Source organism: Electrona antarctica (assembly GCF_951216825.1).
Source record: "Electrona antarctica genome assembly, chromosome: 23".
Lineage (NCBI taxonomy): Eukaryota > Metazoa > Chordata > Actinopteri > Myctophiformes > Myctophidae > Electrona > Electrona antarctica.
In genome coordinates this window covers 32886343-32899651 of record NC_136804.1, presented here as the reverse complement: position 1 = coordinate 32899651, position 13309 = coordinate 32886343, and the positions used below count along the sequence as shown (strand labels likewise).

Below are 13309 nucleotides of genomic sequence, written 5' to 3'. Positions count from 1 at the left end.
CTCTCTGCTGAATGAACACGTACACTGACTCACAATGTAGGCTAACAGAGAGACCATCATCTACCATCAATTATCCAAACGCACCTGCACAATATAGGCTACACAGCGACCATTCATTCACGCTGTCCTCTCTGGCCGTTCATTACAACAATGTACTGCACTTGGTGCGGCCGACCTCTTCTCAATAACATTCTACCAAAACACTACTCTATAGGCCTACCGGTGGTTCTCAACCTGTGGGTTGGGACCCTCATGGGGGTCCCACAAGGGAGGCATACTTTGGTTCGACATATCATTGGTTCGAAGGAGCATTGGTCCGACTGGATTAAGGTTGGTGAGGGGTGCGTTAAAACGACCGGATTAAGGTTGGTGAGGGGTGCGTTAAAACAACCGGATTAAGGTTGGTGAGGGGTGCGTTAAAACGACCGGATTAAGGTTGGTGAGGGGTGCGTTAAAACGACCGGATTAAGGTTGGTGAGGGGTGCGTTACGGGTTGGGAGAGGGTTAAGGTTAGGTTTAGGTGTGCTGCCCTGTGGGAGGTTATAGGGTTAGGGTGAGTGTTTGAGATAGGTTGTCGTTATCGGACCAATGGTATGTCGGACAAAACGCATGCATCCGTCCCACATGCATCCGTGACAATTGAATGACTTAAGACCTTTCCAATGCCTATTAAAGAAGGCAAAGAAAAATACCATTATAGTCTACTTGCCAGCCCATAGAGCCCCATTGTGAACCCGGACATGTTGAGTACACCAAGGTGTTATGTTAGAAATGTTGAGTATGGGTCCCCAGCATTTAGAAACTGCCAGATGCTAACTTGCATATGTTGAACAATTTTCATAATTGGCATAATATGTGACCATACCATTAACAACCTGTAGAAGGCAAAACATTCAAAATGTCATCATGATTTATGTAGCATGATGTGATGTGTCAAACTAGCTATAGTGTTTAATGTAAAAAAAACTGCTAGAATCTGCCTCAGGTCTTAATGGGTTAATTCATAATTTCTCTCTCTCTCTCTCTCTCGCAGATCGAGCGCGTGTCCGTCTTCTCGGACTCGACCAATAGCAGGTCCGGCAACAAAGCAGGGGGCGGGGCTGTGCGTGTCCAGCGCCACTTCCCTTATCTGCCCAATCAGATGCACGTGATCGTCCTGCAACGGGAGCTGCGTCCAATGAGATCGTACCGAGTCAACATCAGCTTCGAGGCGGTGATCGAGGACGAGCTTCTGGGATTCTTCAAGAGCACATACACAATGAATGGAGAGAAGAGGTATGCACGCACATACACAATGAATGGAGAGAAGAGGTACACACGCACATACACAATGCATGGAGAGGACAGGTACGCACGCACATACACAATGCATGGAGAGAAGAGGTACACACGCACATACACAATGCATGGAGAGAAGAGGTACACACGCACATACACAATGAATGGAGAGAAGAGGTACGCACGCACATACACAATGCATGGAGAGGAGAGGTACACACGCACATACACAATGAATGGAGAGAAGAGGTACGCACGCACATACACAATGAATGGAGAGAAGAGGTATGCACGCACATACACAATGCATGGAGAGAAGAGGTACGCACGCACATACACAATGCATGGAGAGGAGAGGTGCGCACGCACATACACAATGCATGGAGAGAAGAGGTACGCATGCACATACACAATGAATGGAGAGAAGAGGTACGCATGCACATACACAATGAATGTAGAGAAGAGGTACGCATGCACACACGCTAGGCATGTAACGATATATCGTATATCGATATTAATCCCGACGATATGAATCGATTCATTGAAATAAAAAATCGCGATTTTCAAAAAGAAATTGATGCTCATCAAGGAAGGCAATTATGTTTCTGCACTGTCAAAAGTAATGCTACTTCTTTTGCAATGTAGTTCAATATAAAATCTCAGGGGGGAAGATAAATTATATGAAATTAAAACGGTAATTTCTCATTAAAATATATATATTTTTTAATATCGTGAAAAATCGTATCGTGAACCTCATATCGTGATACGAATCGTATCGTGAGTTGAGTGAATCGTTACATGCCTAACACACGCACATACACAATGAATGGAGAGAAGAGGTACGCACACACACACGCATCATGAATGGAGAGATGAGGTACACATGCACGCCTGTGCGTGTGAGAATGCTTTTTTTTTTTTTTTTTTTTTAACAAAAACGTGCTTGTGTGTTTGTATACACAGTGTACAGGGCAGACAATAAATAGATTTAAGTGGATGAAAACACTGCCCCTGTCTCCCACAGGTTTAACATAGTGTGTTAGCCTCAGGGAGGACACACACACACACACACACACACACACACACACACACACACACACACACTACATTTTGTGTCTGCATCTTTTCTTCATCTCTCCACTGTACTGTGTGTGTGTGTGTGTGTGTGTGTGTGTGCAGGTGTGCGTGCACGTGTGTTAAAAAACGTATTTGCTGAAATAGAAGTCTAAGAGTAACGAATTCCTAATTGTCTGATCCTTGACTGATGCACGTTTCAGCCTGTCGATATAATAGGATTGTGGCTCTGCACAGCGGGGGGGGGGGAGGGGGGGATCAGTGACCACACAGACAAGGCTAGTGCATGAGAGAGTAGATCGGATCATGATAAACATTTAATCCTCTGTAATCTAACTTGCACGGTCATTAAAATGTCAGTAGCCTAACTGTAACGGATGCGACTGGCCAAGGATGTGTTCAAGAGTACCAAAACGTAGTGCCGTTTTTTTTTTTTTAAGTGATTCGGTACGCGGTCGCCAGTCGGTACTGACGTGATTGGGTCGTACTCGGTACCAATAAAAGTACCCGAAATCAGTGCTCAACCCTAATTTTAATGTTAATATAATAATGTGACGTCATGTGACATCAGGGATGTAAGACACCCTCAGGTGTCTTACTGGTAGTATATTGATCCAAGCCGGAAAACACAATCGAATGATTGTTTAAATAAACCTGACCACTAACTAACTAAGATCTAGCCTCGGAAACCCAGACATTTTTATTTCCAGGGAGAGAAAAAAGGTCTGGGGGGCCGAGTCCACTTCAATTCGGCATACAGTAGTAGCGCAAACGCCGGTCCCTCTCTGCTGATTTCTGATCGTCTGCACCTTTGTTAAATTGACGCACACACACACACACACGCTCCTCTTTCTCTCGCTGTCGCTCTAATTAATTAGTCTCATGTCCTGCAGCTGTGCCTAGTTCCTCCCGGCGGATCCTGCCGGGAGCTCCCTATATTATATTATATTATATTATGCCACAGAAAGCATAGGTGAGTTCCAGTCTACTTAACATCTGACCACTTAACATGAAAGCCACGTGCACAGCTTTCAAGTCAATGTTTCAAGGGCCCCTGTTGAATACCCCCGTAGAGGGCTTTAAGTGGTAAACAGCCAGGCTTAAGATGGCATCAGACATCAGTCCATTCATTAAGCCATTCTGAGCGGGAACCCCTTTTGGTGTTTCAAGTATTATGTTATAATTTAGCTATTGAAAAATAGAAGATCTACAAGCTCATAGCACGGCACCGAGTGCCGCGCTATGAGCTTGTAGATCTGCTATTTTTTTTTAATCGTGAAAATGTGGCGCAAATCTTTGAATATATATTCTTTCAACTCAAATCTTTGCTTCTGGGGGGTCCCTGGAACGATATATTTTCAGATGGGGGTCGGCGGCCAATTACATATAATCTTGGGGATCCTTGAAAATGTTTGAGAACGACTGACATAGAAACATGGTTTTTCAGAAACCCAGGATTTAGAAGACATTTGTAGAATCATTCCTAGGTCGAAATGGGTTAACTGGGTTAACATCACATTGCATTACCCTGAAAATATCCAATGAATAAATCTGATGTAGTCATATCAACCCGTCGTGTGAGGTGAATGGTAAATGGTGTATTTATCTAAGTGGTGCCTTTTATCCAAAGTGTTTTACAATCTGCATTTCATTGACGCACAATTCATTCCACACATTCAGTGTGTTGCTTCAAGGACACTTTAGCGTCCGCTGGTTGGTTCGGTCAGGTGTTTTTTGACGCACACACTCACTCTCTTTCTCAGCTTGTCGTCGTCATTCTTTACCTATCCTTCTTACCATTCTTTTCTTTCTCTCTCTCTCTCTCTACCTTCCCTCATTCATTCTCTCTCTCTCTCTCTCTCTCTCTCTCTCTCTCTCTCTCTGTCCATTCTCTCTTATATCACTTCATCACTAATCCTGTGTTCAGATGAAGAGATGTCACCAATCAATACTACATTACAGCCGCCTGTGTGCGTGTACGTGTGCGCGCGCAGTAAATGCTCTTTCTTCACTATTTTCATGAATCCAAACTGTGTGTGTGTGTGTGCGCAGCTGGTAAATGGTCTTTCTTCACTATTTTCATAAATCCAAACTCTGTGCGTGCGTGTGTGCGCGTGTACATGTTCATTGCACATAAGAATATATAATGATGGCTGCAGACAAATCCTTTCATTTCTCAATCTGATCTTTAGGACTGACTGTCCACACCGTTATTAAATCAGACCTTATTATTTGCGAGTGATCGGATGGGATTTGTGCATCCACACATGGTTATTTTCATTTTAGTTTACTCTTTCTTTGCAATTTAGTCATGTCAACTCATTTCTCCCCTGCACACATGCTGTGTTGACCCTGCTGTTGTATCCTACTGACTCACCTGCCAGTGAGCAGCCATTCCACGTCCTCCTCCTGCCCAACACCCCCTGATGACAGGCAGCTGCCCCCAGTCCAGCCCAACACCCCCTGCTGACAGGCGGCTGCCCCCAGTCCAGCCCGTATTGACCATTTGCAGACCGTGGCCATGTTGCCAACAGAGTTTGGAAACACTCGTTTTCAGTAAAGCAATGTCCTGCTGCCAGGGATGGACTGGCCATAGGACGTACCGGGTATTATTCCCGGTGGGCCGCGGCCCTTTCTTTGACAGGCAGGCAGGCCAATAGGCGGCAGGCCACCAGGAAAAGTCCGGGCGTGCTGCCATTCTGCCAGTGCCATCATGATAATTTCACTGTACTTGTAGCAGTGAGTGACAAATAAACCATCTTCTATCTTGAATCCTTTTGCCAGCATTCTTGTGAGAGCAACAAAGGGTTGTGTAGTTGTCTGTTGGTTTGTATCATTTATGTTGTTCTGTACAAGTGGTGGTATTAGGGCTTGTTTGTTTGCGTGTGCCTCGACGGAGCGGGCGGTATCGTTTCTGCTATCTGCACGCTGGTTGTGGTGGGGCTGGTCTGGGCCAAATTCGCGCAATTTTTTTTGTCCCACTGCCTCTTGCATTATGTGCTAATTCAAAACGGGTGGTTCGCAGGTCAGTTGAGTGATATCTAACAAGCACTTCCAAACTCCAGCACTTGTCAACAGTGGATTTTTATGAAACAAACACTTTGAGTGATAGAAAGAGAATAATTCAAGCTTTCCGTACAGCTGCAATGTTGGTGAGTTTGACGTTGTGTAATACAATCAGATAAGGACTTTTCTGTTTGGATGAATGGGCTGCCAATGGGAAGTTGCACCTAGGTAGCACCTTGCCATTAACTTATATGGTAAGATGGCCGTGCTCTGCATAATAGAATAAGAGTACTGTATGTGCAATTGTGCAGTGACAAATAACACCCTCCACGCCCGGCTTCCCTCCCTTGAACACGGGTCAATGGGCTATATTGCACGCAAGCCATTTTGGAAAGAACTTGGGCCACTTCACTTCCCTACTTCCTTCACAGGTGTTACCGATGGTACTGAATCTACTAATGAAGGCTCCATTCTGGTCAAACAGAGTCAGGGAGCTGCTAGAGAACGCCAGGCCCAGGAAATAAATCCCAATTTTTCCCATAGACATTTCAAAAAGTATTTATTTAAATACCTTTTTAAGCGTCGTACGAAGCCAACTCGAGTTGTGACAAATCATGACAACAAACACAATATTTTGGACCAAACAAATAATTACAAAGAAGAAAAACAACAAAAAGTGATGACACCTGTTGTTTTTTTCTTCTTTCTAATTATTTTTCGGCCCAATTTTTTTTGTTTGTTATGATTTGTCACAACTCGAGTTGGCTTTGTACGAGGCTTAAAAGGTCTTTAAATAAATACCTTTTGAAATGTCTATGAGGAAAATGAACGCGGAATCATTTCCTGGGCCCTGGTAGGGGGCGGGACTGCGACGCTCTATTGTGCATGTTGGCTCACTGGAAACACTCTGCTACACCAGTGGGTCTCAGAGTGTCCTTCAGTGGGTTCCAAATGGCCCCGTACCGTACCACTTTGACAAGCATTTGGAATTGTAAGATTTGAGGCATTACATTTAGTTTGACTAGGTTTCCCAGATACACATTGCGGAAAAAAAGCAGATCGACAGGCTGACAATGTCTCGTGTTGCGCAGCGTTGTGAGCTTGTTGATATAGCTATTTTGACCATGTTCAAGCGTCCTTCAATTATCTGATAATTTGGCCAATGTTTGACTAGTTTTTATAGTATATTGTTGATTTATTTTAATGCAGTAATGGTATTTTTTAATTTGGATTAAAAAAGGTCCTTTGTGACTTTACTGTCATCTGGGGACCAACATCAAACCACAGGTTGAGAACCACTGTTCTACGCGACCATAAACGACTCAATCTTTTCCGTGACGAGCACCAATGAGGTTCTATTTTTAGAATCCCGGTTGTTTGATTTTCACGGCACACTGATTTAATTGTCACTTTAACCTGTGCAGCTGCTACAGTGATTCTACAAGTCACTGTACGTCCTTTCTCTGTGTTGCAGTGCTTATCATGTGGTTTGGTCGGATAGTAGAAAACTAGCTCTTTACTTTCAATTATTTCTTCTGAGGCTCTTCCCCAGACTTTGATCCAGCAGCCTGTTTAGTAGGTCTGGGATGTGCCTTTGGTTGTATTGTGATAGCAGTCATTGAAAGCGGCTCTTTGTGTTGACTTTGAAGACATTTCTCGTAATATTAAGTTGAGCTGAGCTATTTTCAATTTTTTACAAATTGTTCTTGTTTGATTTGCTTATTGTATAGGCTTACAGTTCATGAATTTTGCCAATACATCTAATATACCTGGTGGTAAATTAGATTTACCTGATGATTGATTGAATGATTGATTGATTAATTCGTTTGTTCGTACGTTTGTTCGTTCATAATGATTGGAAAAAGTGCATTGAAACAAAGATTAATTTCTATTTCAGCTAAATATAATGAGCAGGAAAATGTACCCGTGACTTTTCACAGTTTTCAGGGAATCAAAAGACTATACTCTACTGCATATGCTCCAATGGATCCAATGTAGTTATAATTAACTATACGTTATTCTTTTTATAGTCACAAGCTCTTGGAAAAACTCGACTATACCGATGGGTTTATCGATGTAGAAAAGAAATGGAACAGTCTTGAAATCACAACACTTCAGAAACTAGGTATACACTGCGTAGTTCTCTCTGTTAGGCTACACTGTAGATCATAGTCTCCCTGTCTCTTGTACGCACACGCATGCACACACACACACGAGCGCACGCACACGCACACACACACGTGCACCACGACCGCACAACACACACTCCTGTGTGTAATACAACCTCCTGACTCAACAGTTTTGCCTTCAGTGACACTGTGTGCTGTTCTGAATACTAATTAGGGGTGGGTGTGGGTGTGTGTGTGTTGATTCAAACAGTGGAAAGAGATTTACAGAATATTGCTGTCTTTTGTCTCCAGCCTCCACATACAGTTCATGATTATGCAGTTCATGATGTTGTGCGTTTTCTCTGTTCATTTGGGTGATGATGTCACATCCTGCTCCCCGTTCGAGTGTCCACCATGTCGCCATAGAAACAGGAGGGTGTTGGTTTTGTGTTTGAATTATCTACGATTGGCTGTGTCAACATCCTGCCTACTCAGAAAGAACTGCAAACAGTTCTTTTAAGGTTTCAGGCCCTCGTTTATCAACGCGATTTACACCCCAAAATGGGTGTACGCCAAAGTCACTGCATTGCATTGCAAATTAATATCTTAGCTGCTTCTCTTTTATCATCAGATAGTCTCAACCATGATTAAAACTAGCCGTAGTCAAAACAGCCTATATCTGCTGCATGACTGCATCTAGTTTTCCATACCATCCTTGTATTATAGCGATAATAGTGATATTGCACAGCTTGGGTTCCCCTTTTTGTAAAGACTTTGGGAAAATAAATCCACTTTGTGTGAATAAACTCTGTGCAGTTTATTGTCTCCACCAGGCCGAAGGCATGGGGAGAGAGTATGTTTTGCACTCCGTCCGTCCGTCCGTGTGTGTGTCCGTGTGTCCGTATGTCCGTCCGTCCGTCCGTCTGTGAACAGCTAATCTCTGGCACCGTTGGCTTGATCGCAGCCATACTCTGCACACACACTCCCTGAATGCCAGAGCTGAACCTCTGCCCCAAAGTTTTCACATTGGCCTGTTATAGCGCCACCAGGAGGCCGCTTTGTGCAAAACAAATGTTTTGACAGTACACCTACAGATTTTGTCCAAACATTACGCAAATTGGTACACAGTCTCTCTAGAGCCATTCAACGAAACAGGTCTTTCAGATTTTTCAGACTCCATCCTGATTGGCTAAGATTGGCTTCCAAAGTTCGAAGGAGTGCTCCGTTTCAAACAAAATGCTGCAAATCATGAACACATGGTGTGATTTCCGTGAAATTGTGCACGCACATTCCCACTAGGTCGAGGAAGAAATGCCACTTGAATATTTTCAACTCAGCCTCATGGTGGTGCTATAACTGGCCGATTTGTGTTTTTACCTATAACTGCACCGATCTGTGTAAAACCATGTATGCACACTCCCTAGAGGCCAAGTAAAAACCTTTGCCTGGAATTTTTCACATCTGCTCTTTATAGCGCCACCAGGAGGCCGACATATGTAAAACACATTTTCTAATATTACTCCTTCAGATTTTATCCAAATTTCACGCAAATCGGTACACATGCTCTCCATAGTCATGTGATCATGTGATTTGTTTGATTTTGCATAATTATCCATCCTGATTGGCTACGATTGGCTTCTAAAGTTTTCAGGAGTAGCCCGTTTTGTACAAATCGCCACAACTCCGCAACGCAGCGTCCGATTGCGGTGAAACTGTGCATGCCTATTCCCACTACTAGGCTGAGGAAGAAATGCCACTTGACAGTTTTCAAATCAGCCTCATGGTGGCGCTACAACAGGCCAAGTCGCGTCACACACACACACACACACACACACACACACACACACACGTTTATATTACTCCTAAACATTTTGCCAAACATCACACACAATCCTATCCTCCTGGTGGAGACCTGTGCCCAGAAGGGCACTTTTTCTAGTTGTATTTGTGGACTGTTGAGGACTATTACCTCATGTACACATCCAGTACACATGTCATGTTAAGATGAATATGCTGTGTAAATAAATATTATTCTGATTATACAAACGGCATCACTTATTTAGAGGTTAAACCATAACAAATGTACATCCAACTACTCTTTTCATGTACCTTTCTCCCTGCTTTGCACTTATTGGACCCAATAACGAGAAACATGAATACCGGTATATTTCAAAATAGTATTTTCCCCAAGCAGCAAGTTAGCTGTCACACAAATTAATGCTACTTAGTCATGCAAAATTAGCCTATAGCAAAAGATAAGCCCATGACCTGTTTTTTTACCGAAACCAAAAGAAACAGTGTTTGGTGTTTGGGTTTAGGTTTAATGAAACAAATGAAAATGATCAGAAATACCTTGCGTCTAATAAAAATCACACGTGTGAAGTGAGGGGCGCTTTACCAACATCACATATTAAAAAGGGTATCTTTGAAAAACAAAAAAGGTCCTGCACACTGTCAGACACTTGCCAAAATATTACCCTTTATTAGGTCGACGTTTCGGTCGATTAGACCTTCATCAGGACAGACAGAAAGATGAAGGTCTTTTTTGTATGTTCATTCGCCCCTTTAGGGACCCTTGGTTATTACCATGACGTCCTATATGTACCCGACGTTACTATCGTAGATACATTTTCAATCTATGTCAGAATTTATGAAAATAAACCATCTACGAGACGAGAGTCTAAATCTTATTATTGACGTCCCAGATACAGAAAAGTTAAGGAAGAGTCCTGAAAGGGGCTACACTATAACAAGATGCTATATCGATGCTGTGCTTAGTGATGGATAACTATAGTAGGACTATAACCTTTCTGTATTTGGGACGTGTTCCCAAAATTAACACAGAAGAGAAAAGTTCAGCTAGGGTGAGGGTCCCCGAAAGGGGGTAACAAAACGCCATGAATCACCGAGCATAGTCATAGAGTGTAAAAAGTGTATAGGCATACAGTATTATTGGGCTCATTAAATGGCAGATTTCATATACAGGCCCGAGTGTTTAGAATACATTCCATATATACGTTGGTGTGTCATGTTAAAAAATACATTAAAAAAACAAGCTATGAAGCTAACACTGGTCCCCGAGCATAGCCGATCAAGCTAACAACAAAACTACATACTTACGGTGTTCCATTTGATTGTGCATCCGAAAACGACATGTTATGCCTCCAAGATCACTGTGAAATAGGATACACTCGCTGTGGAAGGGTTACATTTGGCAAAAACAAGATGAAAATGAAAACTGCGGTCGCGACTAGTCCCCGTTGCTAACTGGATAAGTAACATACCGTCAGACGATGAGTGAACTGTAAGCTTGTCACTCAAAAGTCAGCCCAATGTAACCACGCCCCTCCAAGAGCCCCCGAATACTTTACTACTTTTAACATCACATTTTAAATAAATGGGACCATTAACTACTACAAACATATTATAATTTGTGAAATGAGACTTTAAACTGACCCAATGACACCACAGGCCATTATATGAACTTTCAGGAAGTCACGATTTCCTTAGTGGCTTAGGGGCAGTCTTTCAGACTGCCCCCCTGCACTCGGTGCCGCGCTATGAGCTTGTAGATCTGCTATTTTTCAATAGCTAAAGTATAACGTAATGCTTAAAACACCAAGAGGGGTTCCCGCCCTGGATGGGTTACTTAAAACATATGCAAGTGCATATGTATGAGATTATTTTGACCACAGGACTGTAGCGGGAGATCAGACTCCTATAAATAATCCCTGTGATAATATAACATTTCGATTTTGGCATAAATGGACATGCACGCCTATTTTATTTCCGAGTGACGACTGACAAGCATATAGCCTGCCTATATTTGCAATGGTATAGGCTCGGTTAGGTGCTTAATCATTCCCCCATGCCATTTAAATAAGTGCTTTAACGGTCATTCAGATAAATTGCAGATCAGACCTTGGCGAATTGCTTATAAGAGAGCATTTTCGGGAGTCTGGACCGGCGGGCGCCGCTGTTTACATCTTTTCATGGACAGTAGTAGTAGCCTTGCCGAGCCATGAGGCCCATAGGGCAGGAGCCCATCTCCTGTTTCTGTAGCGTGAGGCAGCTTGATGTACAAGTACACCCCCTGGACATGACGCTAGTATGTCGCAGGGACTTACCCCCAATCCAACCCTTTGATGCCGAGTGTCGAGCAGGGAGGCACTGGGTCCCATTTTTAGAGTCTTTGGTGTGACCCGGCCAGGGATTGAACCCCGACCTCCCAGTCTCAGGGCGGACACTCTAACCACAAGGCCACTGAGCTGTCCTGTTTCATGGACAGTGAGGTCTTCAAACTACAGTATGCTACTGTACGTCCTCTGGAGTTGTGTACAACCTGGTGGATAGAAACCACCTGTGTAGGTGATCTTCACGCTGTGGATCTATAACCAATCCATCCACCCAGCAGCACACACCAGCCTTCGATCCATATGTTTATGCATTCATTCATCAATCAGTGATCACACCACAGACTTGCCAGGCTATCTGTCATTAACGTGGCGTCACTCACATCAGTCCGACTCACGGTGGATCGCCTGCCCTACATGACTGATTTAACTGTCACTGCACACTTGTGTCTACCTGCACTATTCATATTTTTAATTAATCCGTGATATACACACTATCTCATTTTGACATGGCAATCCTGTAGTATTAGAGACCCAGTCATGATGCTGGCGGTAACTTCCACCATTATGCCGATTTTGACCGAATATTATTATAGGGAATAAAACAATTACGTCATTTACGTCAAGGGTAGTGGGGGATTTTTGGATTCATTACGTCAATAGCATCGCTGGTGGTAAAGAAGTAGGTCCACACGAGCAAGAGCAATGCTAAAAGTTAGATGGACGGCGCGTTCATATATGGATTAAACGGTTGTCTACGCTTATACGCGTAGCTGGCATAGATAGGTCCCATTAGCCTAGCTACGTTTATAAGCGTAGATGGCAATAAAATAATTAAGGTCTTGGGTTATTTCATCCAGCCAGCGGGTGCGGGGGGCACCTCTAGGTCGTCTCCAACCAGCTTGCTGGGGATTAAAGGCCAGAATGGTGCGTGTTGGTCGGATGATCCTCTGGCAGACGAATGGCGTGGCCATACCAACGCACTCGCCGCATTGCTGCAAGGCGAGAATGCTGGGAGCTGTTGGGTTAGCTCTCTTAAGAGGGAAGAGCATTCCACCATGCACTGCATATGAATTATGTTCATTCAGTTCAATCTAATAAAGGCATAACAAAGATATCCCTCAATGGCTGTATATGCCAGTGAAACTGAGTTAAAGGCATATCTTGTACAATAACAAAGGTGGTGTTCTGTGACAATGGCGTCTAGCCATGTCTAGCTCATTAACGTCCATTGTATTGTATTATTAGGTAGAGTGGGGAAAGGGGGACCTATGTTTCTCATAGAACAAAATATCTTTGTAAAACTACCGGTGTATATAAAACGGTAGCCTCGGAAACCCAGACGTTTTTATTTCCAGGCAGAAAAAAAAAAGGCTGGGACAGTCTGGAGTCCACTTTTTCAATTCAGCATAGAGTAGCGCAAACGTCGATCACTCTCTGCTGATTTCTGATCGTCTGCACCTTTGTTAAATTGACGCACACACGCACACCCGTACGCACTGTTGTCGATGAAATAATCGTCCAAAGATGAAGGAATGACAAAGTTCTTCAGGGTGAAGTATTGAGAATGTATTAAGAAGATTCAGCAGAGAAACAATATACAGAGAGTGAGCCCCTCTGGGCGCAAGCCTCCTCAACCCTATTCTCAGACAGTCCTTATAGTCTTGTCTTAACAGAGATGCTATACAAAATGTTCATATAAGGATCTGC

At 43.3% G+C, this 13309-nt stretch overlaps 1 protein-coding gene across 1 annotated transcript in view; it reads left to right on the top strand.

Moving 5' to 3' along the window:
- The window catches only part of LOC306916759 (thyrotropin-releasing hormone-degrading ectoenzyme-like), a gene marked incomplete at its 5' end in the record, with an annotated part of 250604 nt that overhangs the window by 13414 nt on the left and 223881 nt on the right, over positions 1–13309 (top strand). Inside the window, one exon of the mRNA XM_079494774.1 lies at positions 1034–1275. Coding sequence (XP_079350900.1) covers positions 1034–1275 — 242 coding nt within the window. The remainder of the gene's footprint in view (positions 1–1033; positions 1276–13309) is intronic.